The 21,954-nt window shown below is 30.4% G+C and overlaps 2 protein-coding genes across 2 annotated transcripts; one reads left to right on the top strand and one right to left on the bottom strand.

The window, feature by feature from the left end:
• Window positions 1–1,887: 1,887 nt before the first annotated feature.
• LOC119832543 lies at window positions 1,888–13,944 on the bottom strand. Its single transcript, XM_038356210.1, has 5 exons — window positions 13,787–13,944; window positions 7,397–7,507; window positions 4,921–5,112; window positions 2,625–2,877; window positions 1,888–2,430 (listed from the first exon to the last, which is right to left on the bottom strand). Exons 2-5 carry the CDS (start codon window positions 7,486–7,488, stop codon window positions 2,071–2,073), a joined length of 897 nt encoding a protein of 298 aa, XP_038212138.1. The 5' UTR covers window positions 7,489–7,507; window positions 13,787–13,944; the 3' UTR covers window positions 1,888–2,070.
• Window positions 12,825–21,879, top strand: LOC119835454. Its single transcript, XM_038360281.1, has 12 exons — window positions 12,825–12,835; window positions 15,288–15,579; window positions 16,695–16,872; window positions 18,187–18,383; window positions 18,897–19,035; window positions 19,275–19,402; window positions 19,487–19,730; window positions 19,798–20,148; window positions 20,257–20,396; window positions 20,491–20,632; window positions 21,283–21,416; window positions 21,733–21,879. Exons 1-12 carry the CDS (start codon window positions 12,825–12,827, stop codon window positions 21,859–21,861), a joined length of 2,085 nt encoding a protein of 694 aa, XP_038216209.1. The 3' UTR covers window positions 21,862–21,879.
• The last annotated feature ends 75 nt before the right edge of the window (window positions 21,880–21,954 follow it).

Raw genomic sequence — 21,954 nt, 5'->3', positions numbered from 1 at the left:
AAAGCGATAGATTGCAGCTCCATAAAAGCTTTTTTCTCAATTCCAAAATGGAGTGCTTCCAAATTGCCCATGTTACTAACATTTACCACACATGTTTTCTTTTAACTAACTTTACTGCATATAGAATAACTATTATTCATATATTTCAAAATATATGCGTATAATGGAAACAAATCTACTATATAAATATATATAATATATAATAAGTCGGGTTTTCCTTCCTGACGCTATAACTCCAGAACGCACAAACCGATTTCCACGGTTTTGCATTCGTTGGAAAGATCTCGGCCTCCGTGAGGTTCATAGCAAAGAAAATGCAGGAAAACGAAAAACGTGGCGAAACGGAGTTCGCCGGGGTTGCTAGTATTTAATAAATTTTATATTTAATAAGTGATGGTGGCAACTTACACCACATATTATTTTTGAATATATTATTAATTATACATACAATTGCATGAGAAATTGAAAGCAGAGTTGGAATATTTTAATCAAAAATATAAAATAACTATTCATAGAAAACAGCCCAGGCAAAGTCAGTCATGTCAAACAATAATAGGGAATAGGGGCCATTTGTGTTTTCAAAAAAAAATACAATCAGTAAATTTCTTATGATCCCCACAGAAGACCGGTGAGTGGAGGAGCTGGAGACCTGTTTTTTTTCCTCACCCATCCCAGTCCATTCATTCATTCCAGCTCAGTTGTCCGCTATGACATAAAAATTTTTTTCGCCCCAAAAAAGCCCCCACCGTCCCTGGAGAGGAGGTACCGAACCAAATTCTTAATGACAACAATTTCAATTGGTTTGAGAACCCACTTAAATATCGAGTATAGTGGTAGAAACCCAAAAATAATCAGTCAAATTAAGAACCTCCTTAGTATTTTAGACGTCGGCTGACAAATGGGAAATGATTGGGAAAAGAAATCGCTGAAGTTATATAAAATTTATTAAAATATTTACAAGTATAAAAATAGCCTTCTTCTATTAAACATAATATTATACAATATTTTCAACACTGTTAAAATATTATGTGAAAAACTATTTTACTGTGTTTATAATTGGTAACGATAGAAATAAAATAGTTCTCAATTGGTAAAAATCGCTAATTTTATTTGCTGAGCTATAAAAAATATAAGTGTTATACTCAATTTGTTATATATTGCTATCTACCCCATGTGCGAACTGTACTAAAACAAAAATTTAAAATAAGGTATATATCAGCAAAAGTTATTTACAATTACATTTTAGATGAGTTGGACACTTTATGGATGTCTTAATTAATAGTCATTATCCGCTAACATTATACGTATGTATTCCCAAAATTTATATTAAACGGATGAGATATTTTTTATCTACCGAACAGTGACCATGGAAAATAGGCTCTTATTAAAATAAGCATTGCTTACATATTGCTTCCTTTTCTTCAATTTGGCAATAGTTACATATTCCTGTGCCAAGATCCATTGTAACGATATGAAACAGTTACACTGAACTATCGACTATATACAAAATATGTATACTGTGCTAGTATTTATTGTACATAATATTAATTATTGACAAAATGATATGTGACGTTATTAAGTAAAACGCTAGTAAACATTTTTTTTTCGATTATGTCTAATCCGAAATTATGAATATTTATAAATTTAATCGAAATTAATATTTATCTCTAGACTAGACCCTGCATAATATAAAATGTTACGTTTTAATATGTAAAAACTAGAAATAATAACAAAACTGTGTTTAAAAAATCTGAACTTATTGGTTAATTAAAACATTACGTTATACATTTAACAGGATGACTATCCATTTCTACATAATCTAGAACTAAGGCACTTGGTTATATTAACATTCAATTTTAAAAACTCTAAAAATTAACAGATCCGATATCCTTTGTTGATTTTTTACATTATAAAATAAGAGAACAATGTTACAAAAGTTATAATACGGAGTTATATCGACAGTCGCTTTTAAATTCATTACCAACATATTCCTATAAAACAATAACAAAAAGAAGCGCCTATAATTACGTCTATTTCCTAACACAGACGTATACATATACATTGCACAAATCAATCGATATCTAGTCCCTTAAAGCTACTAGTCAGAGACGCGAACAAACCTCTGCTTGGTTTCTTGATTCGCTTCTTCTCATCAGTTTTGAATATCTCCGATTCAATAAGCCACTCCCTGTAATCGGTCTCCATGCTCCTTCTCTGTTCCTCGTGTAGATCCTTTACTGGTCGTAAAGGACCACCATAGTCTTCTGGCAGGTATTCTAGGTCAACGACAGACGCTGGTCCTTCCGACGAGAAGTTGAGGAGGTTGTAGAGGTTAGAGTGAATTAGTGGTTTGACCAGACACATCACTTGGTTTATGAAAGATACAGTATGCACTACGTGAATCTTTTTTAGACGAGCCGGATGGGCCCCCTGAAATAAATATACAAGATAAATATATTATAATACCGCGATATATTAAAAACGTTAACTTACTCAATATAAGGATTGAGTATGGCATGAATTGACTACATCCATTGTTTTAGGCAAGTCTGTTAAAAATATTTTGAATCAGCAACATCTGTCGATTCGTCACAAATCCTTATATTGAATTCCGTTTTACTCACTTGAATATATTGCATAAAAGCTCGGAGCGCAGGCAACGTAACTCTAGTCAAATGTCCCAAACTGCATCCCTTCATGTCAAAGATAACAATATATCCCTCAGAGAGTTTATCGTCAGACAGCTTGATGTCATTAAACATGCAGAACACTCGTACAGCGTCTGCGAAACATAATTTGCTATAATCTGTCTCTGCCAGTCTGTATAGGAGGATGTGATATCCCTCGGGTGTCAATTTGGGAAGCGCGGCCATATGCCTGAAAACAGAAAATAATTCTTAATCAAATAACATTTTAAAATCTGAATTTAGAATTCCTGACAAATTTTACAAATTATAAGTCTTGAAACTTACAGAATTATTTTTTATTAAAATGACTTTATTTATTTAAGTATTTAATACATAACTGGGTCAATTCGTCGGAATATAAAGGTTGAGTGGCGTCTTATAGGAAGGAAAACTAATATTTACTCACATACACAAATGTGTAAAACTTAATTTCTCGTAACTATGAAACAGGTTAAAACGAACATCTATTGAATGATAAACGCCAATAGCTATTATCGTTTATCATTTAATAGATTGCTAGCTATCAATCACTACCTATACAAAGTCGCTGTCCGCCGTCTGTCTGTCTGTCCCTTTGTATGATTAAATAAAGTTAAAACTTAGAGACTACGAAACAGATGTTGATGCGGTTTTCTTTTTTTTAGGTTATAGTGGTACTCTATGTAAGTTTTATTATTAAATAAATTATTAACAAAGCGAGCCAAGTCCCGGGTGGAAAACTAGTTAATAATTATAGTTAATATCTGTAAACATTATTTTCCGTATTGCACAATTGTATAATGTGGTTATACAATAGCACGCATGTTTGTTTGCACGCCTGTTAACTTATTTTTTATGCACACTTGCATCGCTATTAAGTTGTCAACTTCGTTTGTTTCTAGTTGACTATGAAACTATTATATCTGTGGTAAGATATACATAAATAACCAGATATGACATTTTAATTGGTAGATATAAAGTCTTTGGTAGTGAGTCTGTTATATTTATGGTAACAAAAATATAAGTATAGGATAACAAATAAATTTTATTTCTGTTTATATCATTATTATTCTTACTTCTTCAGGCAATATTTATTTTTTTGCTAGTAAAGGAACATTCTAGTAAATACCAAAATCCTATTTTAAATTTAATCTTTCATGTAGCTAGTCATGCTACAAAACACATGAACTAGTGTGTACTCATGATTAAAATTCATTAATTTGAATTGAATTGAACGAAAACAATAATTAATTAGAAAAACAACGGTTTAATATCAACATTTAAACTCATGTAACAAGTGTCAACACTTCATTGAAAACACTGTTTAATATACACGTGTAGCATTTTTTCCACGATAGCTGAAGTAAATTTATTGTCGTTATATAGTATTTTATCATGTGATATCTGCCAATCCGCACTTGGCCTGCGTGGTATATATCGTGGGAACATACCTATATGGGCCGATGATGATGATGATGATGATGATTAATAATGAAGAAAAAAAAACAGACATAGCAATAAATTTCATTAATGAAAATAAATTAATTGTAATTAGCTTATATGAATTTAAAAGCAAACGAAAAACATAAATAAATAAATAAAAATTAAGAGCGCACGTCAGTCGCTATACATTTATTTTTCTAGAATTACTTTATTTACGTATTGTCACTTTGACCTCAGAATCTATAACTGTTTCATTAAAATAATTATTTTCGTTCGTCATTCACATTCAAAGTAAAATGGTGTGAAGCAAAATGGTCGATTCATCTTTAAATTGTTATTTATTTGTTCAGTTATTAAAAATGGATATATTATGTAATACATAACAGGCGTCATCTTTTACGTATGTCAACATTTAAAACAAGTTTTTGCGTAGTTAGTCGTCGTTAGTTATTGTAATATACAATCCGATTGGCTTAAAGCTTATGTAATATACGGTACATAAGCTATACCACTGCTAATTATCATCAAAATCCGTGGATATCTGGGTGGTTTTCGCGTGACGGAAAAACAAACATACATCCGTTCATTCTCACAAACTTTCACTATTGAGTATATTAAGTTATATAAGTAATTATGACCAATTCATCTTTTATATTACGTTAAAATAAGTTACTCATTTGCCTTTATCAATAAATTTCAATTATTGTCAGCTCTTCGAAGAAATCGCATTTTAAAGAAAATTAACAAAGGCTGGAAATGCTTTAATCGGTTCTGAGAAGGATACTTGGGAGTACATTTAAGGAAAACTTACGCGATATCCAAAATCACTTGATTCTTTGGCATCAAAGGGTCCCGGTTCGTGAACAGGTCTGGAGTATTATACCGTAAAGTGAAGTAGCATTCAATTGTGTCCTGGGTTTCCTTCACTTTGTAATAGTTGGAGTGCAGGAAAAGGATAATAAATTCATCTGATATGTATGGCAGGTGCGGCTGACTCTTCATCCTGGAATTAAATATTTTTCAATAAATATGTTATATTACAATTAAATATTTCTGTAAATTCTTACAATTGCGTAAACGTATGCTCTACTGATACTATTGAATCTACTACGGTCCCTTCGATAATGTTTTATAGATTAAACTTGAAAAATCATTTATTTCCATATTCGTCAAATTTATATTTATAATAAAATAAGTTTTGTAGTAAAAATTGTTTTTACTACGTTAATCGATTTTAAAAAATGGCGTCACTGATATGGTAATGTGTGCGTTTTACCGGAATAACAACACCTATTATCTTGATTGAAAATATCCAATGAGTTTTTTTATATTCAGTTCTTAACTATGATTTATTATTTACAATTAATATTATAGTTCCGTGTTGCTTAAAAATATTTTTTGTTTACATAGCTCAGCAGTTCCCATGACTGTGACTTAGCGTTATTTTTTCTTATTTGGTTTGCGTGTAGAAAAACATTTTATTTTTAAAATCATGTCATAGTAGCTTCGCTTGTTTCAACGGGATTGAAATGGTATTAGCTGTTCATATAAATTTAATTAATTTATTATCTTGTACTTCATAATAATGATAATATAACTTTTTTCTTTAAACTACCCAGTCCTTTAATTAATCCCCCTCATCTCTCTTTTTCCCTCCTTATATTTTAAAGTCTAAAAATTTTCAAGGTCGGTGAATTGCTTTTTTTTTTCAAGGTGCTAACAGTTTTTTATCTGACAATCCACCAGCTCGTGTGATAATGCTAACACAAAAACATACAAAATACAAAATATTGATAATTTTCTTAAGTTGAGACTTCTGAGGGAGTAAGTAGGTGCCTAATAGCTGAGAATATTATGGTACGTAATAATAGGTACGGCTTCTCTGCGGTTTTTTGTTAGTCATAAAACAATTGCTAGTATTTAACTCAATGAAAACTTGTTCAACGTTGGCCTTCAAGTTAGAGTTTTAGTTAACACTAGCAAATTTCTGTTACTTGGACATTGATGAATGCACATGAAAAGATAGGGAAAATAATATTGTTTTTGTATAAATTTATGTGCAGAATTATCGACCACGATGATACAAGGATATTAACCACTACTAAGGAGCAGTTACACCAATTACAACGTTTTCAAAATTACGTCATCTATTTTATTTTTGGCCTTCGCAAGTTTGACCAGAGGTCAGAAGGCTCCACGTCTGCCTAAGAATATGCATCTCCTGTTCCTGTTATACTTATGGGTATCTATTTGACCCTAGAACTACTTCCTACCTAAAAAAGATATTTGTGTTCATGGATTTATCTAATTAACTCAATCTGCGTTTTTCTGTATATTTTACTCTTAGTATCAAACTCACGCTTCTAAATTTTATTATGTCTTTTACCGCGCAAGATTGTGGGACTCTCTTCGGATCACAATAAAATGTTATTAAACACGTAATCTTTCTTTAAAAAAAGCAAAAAGGTGTCTTCTGAGCAAATAACAACTATTTTTTCACGAAATTCTGATAGCTTTGGCTCTGATTCTGATAGCATAACCAACTCTTACTTCCGTAACGCATTTAAAAATAATAACAATACAAATATTTCATTTAACATTCATTCTTATTCATGCTTTCAAATATATTCATCCATAAAAATTCAAGGAATATCATATGATAAATTCAGGATTAATTGTATTTCACTCGATAAGATTATCTCCTGGATGCCTCTACTTTAACCCAGATTAAACTAAAATAATAATATATTTTCAACATTAAAGAACGATATAAGACTTGTGTAAATTAACACCGTTGTAAATTCGACACTTCTTTATATAAATTCATACAAAAGTCTTTTATTGCGACACAAAGACGTTTTATTAAATAGTCATTATATCAGGAGAAAGTTTAACGGTCATTCCATTCACTAACTATTTGCTCTGTCGGTTTCTTGCGCCGTAGTTACTCGAATGATAAACTGCATGTCCGAATGTGTGTGTCTATATACTTACATAGCGTTTTCTTGTGTTTTATACGTGAGTATTATATATTTAGAAATTAAAGACTATTTATATTTGTATGAAATTAAATTATTTTAAACGCGATTTATTCATTGTATTGTCTAAATTTTATATTAAAAATGGAAATAAATATATTGCATAAACGTATTATTATAGAAAAACAATACATTGTTTTTTACACGCCTAATTCATTATATAAGAATTTATAAAAAAAAAACGATTATATAACGAAAATCGAATGTTCAAGTCTTACAACTGGCACGAATTCAACAAAATATACTTACCATTCCCGTATCTCTTGGATTTCTTCATCATGACCCTCTGGAAATGGCTTCAATCCATATAAAAAGGGATGCGAATACTTCGTCGCTGCCATCTTTGCGAAGGCACCTTTTCTATAAAGAAGAGTTTAAAAACAATTTATTATCAATAAAACCTTTAATGTAAGGTCACACAACATAAAATTCAACTTCAATATATCTACGGATTAGCATAGATTAATATTACTTTTCAACCATTAGCTCTTTGAACAACAAAATTAAAAGAAAATTTTCAGTTAAAAGAAACACCTACACACAATTTCATTTTATAGATAAGTGTTTATAATAGCGTTAAAAGCCCCTTCGTAGTTTTTCTACTTAAACCATTCAAAGTTTGCCCTTCGAGAAAACCACAACAGGTTACAACGATTATAGTCCCATTAAACTTATTTTTTTTTGGCGTTGACTTACATTGAAGGTCATAGACCTTGGTCTTCGTCATTATATCTTGAATGAATGTAATGATGAGGTGCGGTCTTGATTATTGTAACCAAAAATAAATCGATAGAAGACTAGACTAGAGTAGACTGCATTTCTTTGTAAAGGACATAAAATGCCCTCGAAAATCCATACACACATAAAATAAATGAGTATTTAAAAGTATTTTAAAATATGTAAATGATGTTGTACCTTTTAAGGTAGGTACCTAAATTGGCATTAATTTGGAAAAATGTGATTTTTTTATAAGCCCGATACCATTATTTTATGTGTAGGTATTTCTTATCTCTACTTTATGACAAATAATAGTTCATATACATAGAACTAAAATAATTTTACATTGTACTGAAAGGTACTATCACTATATAAAATAACTAAACGGTTTTAATTTCATAATATGAATATTAATTTAAGAAAACTTTATGCCAACGTGCTTCGGAATTCGTTCAGTGCCACTTTCTTTTCTGATTTAGTACCAATAAATTATTGAATAACACGTGCAGAAGCACGAAAAAAGTGCGTTCTAACTAAATTAGGGCCTGCTTCATTCCGGTCCCAATAAAACTAGATAACACCGGTTCAACAAGCGAACTCATATTGGGCAATAAGCAAAAATATCACTTTTTAACACGAAAATGCAAGTAACCGTCGTAACAGAGAAAACGGGTTATTACGGTGCTTGAATTCGTACATCGTATGATGTTACAAAATAACCAACGATGCGTGTTTTATTTTCATGTAACGCACGAAACATATTTCCACTAATCACCTGATAATTGCTTCAGCCAGAATATCTATTATCAACTACGTATACTACTTACGATTGAAATTCTAGCTGCCAAAATCCCGTTATGATTAGATACAGATCTATGTTTGAGGATAGCATTTGTGATAGAGTAACAATATTTGAACTCTGCTTTTTATCTCAAACTCATCATCAAATGTATGAAATTTTATTTGTAAGTAGCGGTCCGCCCGGCTTCGCCCGTGGTACATATATAGCCTTCCTCAATAAAGAATTTTTCACATCGGACCAATAGTTCCTGAGATAAGTGCGTTCAAACAACCTAACGAACAAACTCTTCAGCATTATAATATAAGTATAGATTGAACAAGGTTGATAAAGACCTCATATAATCGTAATAAATAAGAAATACACATCTTCATAAAACTTATTGAAAGATTCAAATTATACTCCTAATTCATTAATTTTAATTAGTCTCAATTGCAGACACACTTATGTACGCTATTAAAATCAAAATTCTGCGCGTAATTATTTCTGCTTTCTTAATCTCGCAAATTTTTAAAAATCATTGTCACTATCTTTTATTTTTTACCTAGTAGTATTAGTAGTAATACTTTTATTTTTTACTAGAATGAAGTACCTAGTGTTCTATTCTAATAAAACAACAAATATATTATAGTTATGTTCTATATTTAAACCTAGATAATTTTACGATAACTAGCAGTCCGCTCCGGCTTCACCCGTGATACGTTTTACCTCTGCACAAGAACCTTTCTTGTGCCTTAACAAAAACATTAAAAAAATAGCCGAATTGGTTACTTAGCCGTTCTCGAATTTCACGCTTATCAACACATTTGGCGATTCATTATTACTCGTATATAGATAGGAAACATATATTTTACTCTTATGTAGTCTAGAAACAAGCATATTTAAAAATGTAACAAAGAATTATATTTTACTAGCTGCACCCGGCAAACGCTGTTCTGCCTTACTCTTCTCATTTAGGGGTATGAAAAATAGATGTTGGCCGATTCTCATAGATACCGGATAAGCACAAAAAATTTCATCAAAATCGGTCAAGCCGTTTCGGAGGAGTATGGCAACGAAAACTGTGACACGAGAATTTTATATATTAGATAACAAAACTGGAAGTAATAATTGCGCATAATTGTATTTCAATAATGTTAAGCAAAAACAACGTTTACTATAATATGAATTATGTATTTGGACTATATCACGGTCCCATTACAACTAGGTTCCAAAATTCATAAAGGGCATCTTAAAATTGTATAACAGGGTCATCATGCACGTCCTTATACTTGCCTGGCGGCCGTGAAAACGTGCGCACACGCCTCACTTTCTTTAGAGAAAGTATGTACTGTCAAGTTCGCCTGGAAACTGCTATGTTGACTTAATCCAATGTTTGTTCAACTTTGACTCCTTATTTTTGAGTGCTACTTAGAAATTGTGTCATCAGACACGGTCGACTAACATTGATTTCATTTGTTTCATATTTTCCCAGAAAATGGTTGATTTTAGTTACATTCTATTGTAATGTAAATGATCAATAATTTTTTGAAGTGAAAACTTCTTTAACCGCACCGACGACTTATTGGTGGGACATAACGATTTTAGTTTAAGTTTATTTTGTACTTGTGTCATAGTCTAAGACTTTTATGGTTTCTCCTAGATGTAATTGTCGGAACTAGACTAAATTAAAGGGACATGAGAGAAGCACCAGCTTTCAAATAGAAAAGATTCATCAAAATTGGTTCACCCAGTCAAATACCGAGGTAATTCTTTGATAAAAATAAACAAACAATACAGTCGAGTTGAAAACTTTCTCCTTCATTTTGAGTCGGTAAAAAAATATGTCTTGTAGTCGGCACTTTAGACGAATAATATGTATTATTAATTACTTAAGTACCATTAATTAATTAGTAATATGTGATTCAATTGCTTGTAAAATTATTGTAAGTAGCTTAAATGGTTATTAAAAATTTTTTCAATTATATTTTTAAAGTATTAATTGTATTCGACGAATTATTAAATACAAGCTTTTCACCCCGGCTTCGCCCGTGGTACATGTATATGTACATGTGGCCTAAGTCACTCAGCAAAGTTTAGCAAATTTTAGAAGCTTTCTAATGGTGATTGGTGAGTAAAGAATTTTTAAAACCGGTCCAGTGGTTTTTGAGTTTATCCAGTACAAACAAACAAACATACAAATACTTCCTCTTTATAATATTAGTGCTATTTTGTAAGAGTTGTATACACTTTTTGAATCAAATCTTTTTTTTTCTATTTCTTCTATCTTCTATAAGTAATGTATATTTACAAAGGACTCTAGCCATAATCTCTCATTAGTCACCAACTTTATATGGTAATATTAATTTTTGTGTATTGATATATTACTTTACATATATGATTAGATCTTATTTTTATACACTAACGAAAACAAAAAGAATATAGAAAGATATAATTGCAGTTCAAATCAAAGTCCATTACTTAATTTGAGACCTTATTGGTCTTAATATCAACATTGAGGTCAATTGCGGTGGACAGATACTGCTCACTGATATTCTGAATACGGATTAAAATTTCCTAGAGATAAAAAAAATTAAAGAATTGAATTAACCAAAAATTATGTATATTTTTTTTTATATATATTTATATTATTTTATATATATTGAACAAATAAATGTAATAAATCCATTACGTTTGTAGAAATCCCTCCTAATGCGAAAGTTACTCTGTATGTCTGTTTTATTTTTATATGTGCAGTTTTATAATTACGTGAACGTTACGACTAATAATTAAGCTACGGTTCAAATTTGATTGACGGTTTGATTTACTTGACATGAACAGATGACGAATATTTTGTTTAAAATGTATTGGGCCATACCTATTTTTTTTTTTTTTGTAAGAATCACGTTAATGTGTATAAAATAAATGTAAAGTAACATCCAGCAAGGATTTTATATCTTATTCAAGAGAATATAAAAAATTTATTATAAATGTCAAGTGTTCGGTAAACATCTATTTTATCTTATTTTTCATTTAAGTAAACATTGCAAATTATTATTATAGAGTTATAATTAACACAACGCATTTAATTAAGTTCAATAAAACGTATTGAAATTTTACGATTTTGCGAATAGAAATCTAGTTATCTTAATTCTAGGTTTTGAAAATTTGCGTAAAAATGCGTATGCTTGTCTCCACAGCTAAGAGGGTCAACCACACATAGAATTCTAGTTTATAAAAAGGCATTTATTTAAAACTAGTTCAAACTAGGAAAAACGCGTTCTATTATATATAACGAGTCTTAACGGTAACTGTAGTTTTATTGGCATTATTAAAAATATTTATCCTGATTATTAACCTATAATTTGATCACTCTGCCATGTATGCTACATAAAATATTAAAAAAAAAAACAATTACTTTTCATTTACCTATATTAAAAATGGTTCACCTCGCTACTACTTTTAGTCACGTCCTGTTTAACTGTCTTAATTTAATATTATCTCGAAATCCCAACTGAAATTATATGCCGTTATTCTATGTGTGACGCAGGAACTGAAACTATGCCATGACAATGCTTATTCGTATTATAGGCATTTAAAATTTCACTGCAAATATCTGTAATATGATATCTAGTTATATAATGTGTATCTAATATGCTCGTGGACCGGTAACACGTGGATTATGCAGTCACAAGAGTTTAATTTTAAACAAATGTGTAAATTTATTATTTAAGATATGACTAATCTACCTAATCAAGATTATTTCCATAATTTTAACACATTATAATTTTTTTAATTTCTACATTATAAACTGACCTCAAACTAACATTTATTGTTAATTGGGTACCACTAACATTTATAGTAAAGTCTTATCGCCTAATAACGCCTTTAAGATCTAGACACAAAAAATTAAAAAACCTTAACCAATTTGATGCTTGGTAACTTGCTTGCAGAATTGTAATCGTCATGTGCTTTATATTTTTAATGGGTTCTATGAAAGTCGATCTGTACTTAGAATAAAGATAATTTATAATGCAATCTCTGTTTTTAAAAGACGCGTAAATTTTATAAAATGTCCCGATGTGTAGATGTGTGGTTGACGCTCTTTTACTATTAATGCGGATAAAAATTAACGCTTCAAATTTTTTGTGTACACAAATACTTATCACACAAAAGTTTGACATGAAAAACAAGTAAGTATACATCTAGGAGATAACTGAATTTTAAGAACAACTTTGAACTAACTATGTAATTATTTCTCTGTTTTCTCTCATTAAAATTGTTGTTCCAGTCGAATGCTAGAAAAGTATGTTTCAAATACACTATAAAAATAACTAATTGAATAACCAAACGGACTACATTTCAAAGAAGCGAATCAAATCACAGTTAACCGTACTAACAGCGCCGAAACAGCATAACGGTGCAACCAGCTGATACGCCCTTGATAAAATTATGCTAATATTTATTTCACTTTATAACCATGTATGTAATATGATACATATAAACGAACTTGTTAAATTAACAGATTCTTGTATGAAGTATTCAAGATGGTAACGTGCAATGAAATGCGCATACACTTATGTATTTTTGTGTCTTTTTCCTTTCGAAATTAATATAGCTTTGGTATGTTTTTAAACAACTTAAATAAAATGAGCAGATTCTCAATTTGACTGTATTTTTTTTTTGTTGGTTTTGTTACTTCATAAATTTCGACTGTTGTGTGTGTGTGAACCGATTTTTATGATTCTTATTTTATTTGAACACTGTTTCTTCCTGTGTGGTCCATTCAACTTCTGACAAAGTTCTGTTAAAGTCAGTTTATTTTTTTTTTTCTTGTCATAAAATTAGTCAAGTTATTTTTTTTTAAGTAATGTAAATCATAATAGTTAGGAAGGTATATGTAGATATACCTATAACCTTATACCTATTTTGATACATCGCACTTTACAATTATTCGATTGAATAACTAATTAAAAAATATATGAATAAACTTTTCAAATAATATACATATATACAGCAAGTAAGCTAAGATGTTTACGAAACATAAATGCAGTTCTGTGGAAAACCAACAAACTTAACATACATTGCAGCAACAATTATTATTAATATAACCAAAAAATTATCATAACTGATAAAGTGCTTACTTATAAGAATCTTGCTGATGCGTTGATAAAATCACTAACGGGACCAACGTTAACACACACGAGTATCACGTATTGCGGGCCTGGAGCACGGTTCACGACTATCGTTGCCGGCTACCAGCGGTCTTGTGCAACTGCGTTAAAAAGGTTGACTTTCTAAGTACGAATTGGCGAATCCATCAACCAACAGGTGCGGTATGTTCAAGACTGAAGAATGTCATGATTTACTACGTACAAACGACATGTACGTAAGGTCGGACGTTTGTCCCTTCGTCGCGCAAAAATAATAATCGTACGGTTTTTGTCAATTCATACAATCGTTTATTTCTTATACGAGTTAAACAGTAATGTAGAGTCGGCTCTACATTCATGAGTCATTTCTTTATAAAATTAATAAACTCAACAATTTTAGCCGTAAAGGTGGACGAAAGAAAAATATATAATATTTTGAAACCTCGATAGAGTCGGCTCTACAATTTTGAATACCTCTGTAATTAAATAAACGAAATCAAAAATTAGAGCCGTAAATGTAAACAAAATAAAAATATTGTCTGCTTGAAACCTCCATAGTTTTAATAGGATCATTACCATGCTGTCAAATTTAGGCACCTTTAAATATTTTGTATACAGAACAAACATTAATGATGTAGTCAACAAAAATTCAGTTCATTGAAATGACAATGGACGTAAGAGATTATTCAACTCGCTAATCACATCATTATAACTTTTTCATAAGATTCCTATTTCGTCTTGTAAAAATGTTTAGAACGAACGTTTCCACAGTTTACCTATTAGTTATCCTACTAATATTATAAATGCGAAAGTTTGTAAGGATGTGTGTGTGTTTGTTGCTCTTTCACGCAATGACTACTGAACCGATTGCAATGAAATTTTGTACATAGATAGCTGGACAACTGGAATAACATATAGGCAACTTTTTATCCCGATATTCCTACGGGATACGGACTTACGTGGGTGAAACCGCGGGACGCAGCTAGTAATTAATATAACAACTACAAACAAGAAAGTCAAAGTCTATCTTATACCATATAAATAACTATTCGTGGTTTATATCAATTTGAATCTTAATTAATTTATCGTGATGCTCAAAGATTCCATTGAGGATTACTAAGTAATTATTGCTTCGCAAACAATAGGCATTCAATATGTTGGAAGTACACATAACAATTGATTTTACCTAACAACATCATAAAATATAACGCAATGCTTATTATATACTCACATAAAATTTTCAACTTTATCAATAAATTTAATACCCCATTTATGATATTTTGTTCATATATATGAAATAAGTTTCGAGTTCGGTGTTTTCTGAAATGAAAAACTACTGTATTTTATTTATTATATACATGCATGTATTTTCTTTTGTGAAAGCTGTTATTCCAACGCTATCCGTTCATAAAAGTAAGTAATAAATAGTAATCAAACCGCAATAATATTCCGCCAAAATAATGTAATAAAAACGATTTTTTATAGTTGATAGTAAAATAATAGAAAAAAAACGACAGGATACTTTAGAGATATGTCGAATATTTAATGAGCAAAATGAATTGCTACAAAAAACACCAAAAGATAATATAGAAAGCAAAAATAATCGTAGAGTCAAAAGAAATATCGTTGTACAACGTAGACGTGACGTATGTAATCCTCTTTTAACTAATGAAGATTTGAGAAGAGTTGAAAATATAGTAGATAAACTTTATGATGATATGGAACAAAATGGACAAAAAATTATATACCGCCAAAGGATCTTGAATGACACACTAGAGATCAAGGTAATACTTAATAATATTTATGTCCAATCCAGTAGGTGAACAATTAGAACCGGTTTAACTTCTTCATATTATATTTAATAAACCATTATATTATATTTTAAATATCTATGGGATAATATTTCAAGGTCACAATGACTTGTTTTAACATAGTTATAATTTATGGTTTTACAATGTTAATTTTGAAACCTTTATGTAATTTTTAAGGACGTTATATGTGTTAACAGTTTTCTTCTATTATGTTTTATTTTTTACCTCCAATTTATTATATTATTTAATTGATTATTGACAGGAAACTGACTTCCGAGAGACTTGTTGCGACAAGATCGAAAGTCACGGCCACGCCTGAAATATATATGTACATATAAAATTTTTAATCATGCACAATAACTGCATTTCAACATATTTTTTAAATTAAATTTTTCCATGCATCAAATAAAAGAAAAAGAAAAATTATTTATTTATACGTTGTATGCAAATTTTTAGACATGTGATTTGTTACAAAAATGAATGAAATATCGCATAGCACCATAATCTATTCTAATATTACGATATATTGAAAATATTACAAAATTATTTAACACAGCTAGCTGGTGCTACTTAAACTAAAAGAACAGTCTCACCGGCACCAAAGTGAGGACTACAGCTAGAATAAATAATGTGACCACAGATAACATAATACTATACTAGTAATATTACATTATAAAGTGTTGACAGGTTGTGTTAGGTAGACTGTTGTGTCACGAAGATAAATGGAAAAGGCAATTAAATAAATTTAATGGGAGTTTTGGCCAGAGTAATTAAAATTTCAATGATATACCATCATCATACAATTTCATCAGCAACGATAATCGATCAGAAACTATTACCGCGTTAACATCGTTCATTACAGCCTATATATTGCCCAGACTTATACCTATACTAAAAAAAAAACATTTAAATCCGTTCTGTAGTTCCGGAGATTAGCGTCTACAAACAAACAGAAGGAACACATTCTCTTTTACATATGTACATATGTATATATCTACATAGAACATACATTTTACGCATAAACGAAAATATCATTGTAATGTAAATAATAAAACGATTGATTTATGACCTCATTAGTGTTTCCACAGAATAGTGTCAAAAATAATCGACGATTTAACTTCGCTCCAGCAAAACTATTAGGTCCACTTAAAACAGATGAAGTCAAAGAGACGAAAACTTTAGTAGAAGTAAATACAAATTCCTTGGACTGGATAAAGAAATGGAATCACGGCATTGTACCATATTTTATTGATTCTAATTCATATGGTGCGTATTTAAAAACCAAATTGTACGTAAATGCTTACTTAAATATGTATAGATTTCCCAATTTAATATATATATACCTACTCATCTAAACATCATATAAAGATTTACTTAATGAAAATATTGATTTAATATAAAAATTACCAACGGTACTATTTCTTTCTGTGTTATTAAATATATTACAGATCGTGCTAACCTAGAAAAAATTCCTGGTATGGGCACAGATTCTGTATCAGAGTAATGAATTAAAAGCATTAATCGCTGCTATGATCTTTATATTATGTAGAGACAGATATGAATAAATAATATTATTACGCCATCACATGGTCTCATAGAACCTGTCGTTTTAAATATCTATTATGTGTGACGTATGTTAGAGGATATCTTGTTTAAAGGTTTCATGTTTCAAATTTCATGCTCATCAATTCATTTTATTTAAATCCTGTACACTAACTAGGTTTGAATAGATCTAGCTAGGGTTTTCCATTCTTGAACCTTACAATGTTATATTTTCCATTATCACACATTTGAAATAGACATTTCAGATCCTATGGACTAACGTAGATTTAAGTAGTCGAACGTTTATTCTATTCTGTATATAATTGTTTCCCATGTTTTTTGCTATCTTTATATTTTATGGATGTACAATTTTTTGTATTTATCTTGTATTATTCGAGTACTTAAAGAGTATATTTTTGCTCTTTATTGTATACAGAAATGATTAAAAATTTTTGTTAAAAGGGTTTTTTCGGTTTTATTGTATTTGCTGATAATAATATTAACCATGACAATGTTTATTATTTTACACAATGAAATAGTAATCATTTCAACGAACAAAAAGCTTATCAACTTAAAAAAATGTACACATTAATGTGAGAATATTCAATTTAAAAGCTGGGCTTTCTTGATATTAAGGTACAAAAAATGAATGCTATGAATAAAAAAAGAATAAGTGCAATTAGGAAATTAAAAGATGAGTTTTCATCGATTATCTTTAAAACAAATAATTTGCTATAATGAAATAAATTATAAAAATCTGAGTTATTTGAAAATGTCACATAATTAAAAAAAAGTGAGAATGCAAATTTTGTAGACCCTTAATTACTGCAAATTTATTTTACTCTGTATCTTTTACGACTGGACTTGACCTCTTTACGCTAACAATCTCTCCTCCTACGACTTCCCGATTGTTAATTATGTTTTCTCTAATTTTTGCTATATTCTTCCCTCTACCTATCCTACATATAACTTTTTGTTTTCAAAATTATAAATTATCGATATACATATCTTATGGAGTATGAAAAATTCCGGTTTTAGATGTACAACTTATGGAAACAATAGTAAAAGCCTTTGACTATTTCGAAAAGGCTACCTGCATACGACTACAGCGATTGCGGGAGCGGCCGGTAGATAAACAATCTCTGCAGAGTGTGGAGTGGCTATACATTACGAATCCATCAGGGATAAAACAGTGCGTGCATAGCAATGAAAAGAAACCAAATAACGGTGTTCAGGTAATAAAACATTTACCTTATTATTTAGTAATTTAAAATTATGTTTCAATACTTAACTACTTTCCTAGCTTTCCAGGGCTTCGCCCGCTTAGTCGTGAGAGAACCCGCATAGTTCTCGTTCCCATTGAATTTCCGAATAGAAACACATGTCAAGTCTCAAGCTGACCCGATTCCAAAATTTCATCCAAATCGGCTTATTATGTAGTTATCGCGTGAAGAAGAGACGTACAGAAAAAGTTACCTTCGCATTTGTAATAATAGATACTTATATTCTCTACTACTATAATCTCCTACTGTAGATTACACGAAAATATTCACGAGAGGGAATTTAATAATACAGGATCGTGCTAAAAGTTTGAACAGCAGTAATAAGATTTTACACGATTTAGTCTCACTCATAATAGGAAAACCGGCAAGTAATATCCCAATTGGAGGCTGACTCTTTTTATGATTCCGAAATGCTAATTATTATTGCGCCTAATGGTGGCAATGAACTGACTTTAATTTGACTAGATGGTTGTCTTCGGGTATGACTGCATGTCCTTGGGAGAAATAGTACACGAAGTAATGCACATATTAGGATTTTCTCATGAACACACGAGGCCTGACAGAGATAGATATATAACAATATTATGGGACAATATTAAACCAGGCAAGTTATATTCCTTTCCTTTCCTATCTTTTAAATCGTCATGAAATATTATTTAAATAAATATATGATCCACGTTTTATATGAGTCAGTGTAATCTTGGGCCTTGAATGATTTATTAAGTAGGCGTGTCATAGTCTAACGTAAAATAACAAGAAAAAATAAAAGTTGTAAGTATATAAATAACTTTTACATAACGTTGATGTAAGTATAATAATAACTCTGACGATTTTTAAGCATAGGATACAAAAAGTATTTCTCAGTTCGTGAGGAAGACCCACTTTCAAGTTTACCGTATGATTATGCCAGTGTACTCCATTATCCTCCCCGGGCATTCTCTAGGAACGGAAAAGTCACGATAGTGACAGAGGTAAAACCCTGAGCATTCTATTGTAGGCCGTAGTTTGAAATCAGTTCAAGAATATTTAAAAAAAATGCCTTTGAATTTATTTAGAATGGCGTGAAGATTGGACAGAGGGAAGCTTTGAGTGAAACAGATGTTGAAAAAGTTTCTATAGTTTACAGTGCAGAATGTACAAAACGAAATAAAGAATATCTTTTAACAACATGCCCTAGTGTTATTAACACTACCCCAGATAAAAATACAGTAACAGGTGACGAAATCGATGAATACTTCAAAGAAAGGATCTGGCCATATGGCATTGTAAACTACAAAATAAGAGATGCAATAGAATTCAGTAAGTAAAAAAACAGTTAAAATTTACATGTGTGTGAAATATTATCTTAATTTTGAAACCATTATAGCTACTGAGGAAAAGGAAAATATACAGGCAGTGTTAAGACACATCGAAAAAGAGACATGCATTGAATTTAGAGATTTAAATGCTAATAAAGATTCTTCAGAAAAGGATGATAACTCAAATGAAAATGACGATAAAGTAACACCAGCTGGTCATCCATTACAAAATCAAGAAGTTATAAGTAAAGACAATGAAAATGATCATTTGTCAGACTCTACACCTGCACCCCCACTTGAAACTGATGCTGCCAATGTAACACTCAAGGAAAATTCTACTTCCATGTATATAGGAAATAGTGAAAATGAAATTTTGAACGATGGTGATGGCACAGACGAAGTAGTTGTTCTATCAAGAAGTCAGTATTATTCATCAATTTAGATTTCTCACTCTTAATATATAATTTCGACACTAACATTTCTCTCGATATTGTTTGATACAAGATTTCACATATATAACATTTCAGCTAAATTCAATAATCGAATAAAACGTAATGCAAATATTTCATCGCCGTTGAGACGACATGCTGCCAACATTATAACGTTAGTAAGATCATCGGAGCCTGGCTGCCAATGTCCACTTACTGGAAGACCTAACGGAAATAAAGTAGGATCTCTGCTGTTACATACTTTACTAAGATGTCAAATAACATAAATTTTTATATAATAAAAATCTTTACAAGTATTTTAATTTCTTCTAGGTGTTAATGATAAATAACGACTGCTTCAATTCCGTTAATGACTTGTTACACTTATTTGTTCACGTTCTGGGATTGGATCATCAACACAATATGCATGACCGCGACTCTTTTCTTAAAATAGTGTGGGATAAACTTACTCCAGGTTTGTTTCCATAAATATCTATTCAATAAACAGATCTTAGAATTAACAGGCTATCACGTATGATTAAAAAGTTGTTTTTGAAACTGTGTTATGCTAAATAAAGCTTTTCTCTGTATGTAACACTTCCTTATAATATATTTTTTTGTTTGTTTATAATTAATACGTAATTAATACTTTGCAATTAATTAACAATTTAAATTGTGCAAGCAAGTGAAGACATATTACGCATAAAGTAATAAAGAAAGAGCTATTATAAACATAATAGCTATACACTGTATTGTAGGTACTAATGTAGAATTAGGGGCGTAACGACTCCGTATCAGTTATGCGTAGACCCCAAGCTTATCAAAAAAACAGATTCAAGATGAGTCTTTAAAATCCGACAAGTTCCTCGTATGATATCTCATCTAAAATATCTAGACCTAGATCTATTTTGTAAAAAGGTCTACTGTTCTGATATTTCAGATACATATTTTGTTACTTTTGAGGCCTACACTTCTTGTTGTTCCACAAATTTGTATACAGGGTACCACTGTGTAGTTTTATATTATCTATGCTGTATGTATTAAAGTGGATATCTTCTGTAGCGTGTCTAATAATACAACACTGCTGCTACAACAGGAGTATTTTGAAAAGTTTATTAATTTCAGATATTAAAAGGGAAATGGCTAAAAAACTTCCTCCTGCGGCATCGGCAGGCTTCGCTTACGATTATCAAAGTGTCATGCATTATCCGTGGTTACAAATTAAAGATGGTATTACTAATATCATGTATCCAATTTGGGTAAGCCTGCTTTTAAAATAGAAAAAGGTTAAAATTCATTAAAGAAAACCTTTCAAAAGGTTTAAAACACGCTTAAATAATATGATCACGCGAAAATAATGTGAGAAATAGTTAACCAAGCATGGCCAATGGCCATGGACAAATTGAAGGAAACTGCGATAAATTATGTAAATAAATCATATTAAAATTAACAAATTTTCATGAAGTTACGAATTCATAAAAATATGTTTACTAGTTAAACGTCTTGAATTTTGAAAGGTCATTATGAACCCTCATATGTGTCTTAGAATAGATAATAAAAAAATTGTTTTTTTAGAACGATGGTTGGGCTATGGGTCACTGGCAAGGTCTCAGTTTCACTGATGTTCAGAAGCTTAATCTCATTTATAAATCACAATGTGTGCAAAGAAGCAAAAGTGTGTCTGCTAGAAGATTAAAGGGATAATAAATGTTTTTAAATATATAGAACTATTATTTTACAATTATGTCATGTAAAATGTTGATATAAATGTATATTCATATGGACATTCGCTTATAC

The sequence above is a fragment of the Zerene cesonia genome, chromosome 2, assembly GCF_012273895.1.
Source record: "Zerene cesonia ecotype Mississippi chromosome 2, Zerene_cesonia_1.1, whole genome shotgun sequence".
Classification (NCBI taxonomy): Eukaryota; Metazoa; Arthropoda; class Insecta; order Lepidoptera; family Pieridae; genus Zerene; species Zerene cesonia.
This window is presented reverse-complemented; position numbering and strand designations above follow the sequence as displayed.

Excerpts from the sequence above, each read along its gene's own strand:
- LOC119835454 (XM_038360281.1), top strand. Across the intron at positions 16,873-18,186 it reads TATTGATTCTAATTCATATG|ATGTACAACTTATGGAAACA; the intron begins GTGCGTATTTAA and ends TTCCGGTTTTAG. Across the intron at positions 19,731-19,797 it reads AAGAGATGCAATAGAATTCA|CTACTGAGGAAAAGGAAAAT; the intron begins GTAAGTAAAAAA and ends AAACCATTATAG.
- LOC119832543 (XM_038356210.1), bottom strand. The coding sequence starts at position 7,488 with ATGGCAGCGACGAAGTATTCGCATCCCTTTTTATATGGATTGAAGCCA. Across the intron at positions 5,113-7,396 it reads ATCCAAGAGATACGGGAATG|GATGAAGAGTCAGCCGCACC; the intron begins GTAAGTATATTT and ends ATTTAATTCCAG. Across the intron at positions 2,431-2,624 it reads CTTTTATGCAATATATTCAA|GGGGCCCATCCGGCTCGTCT; the intron begins GTGAGTAAAACG and ends TATTTATTTCAG.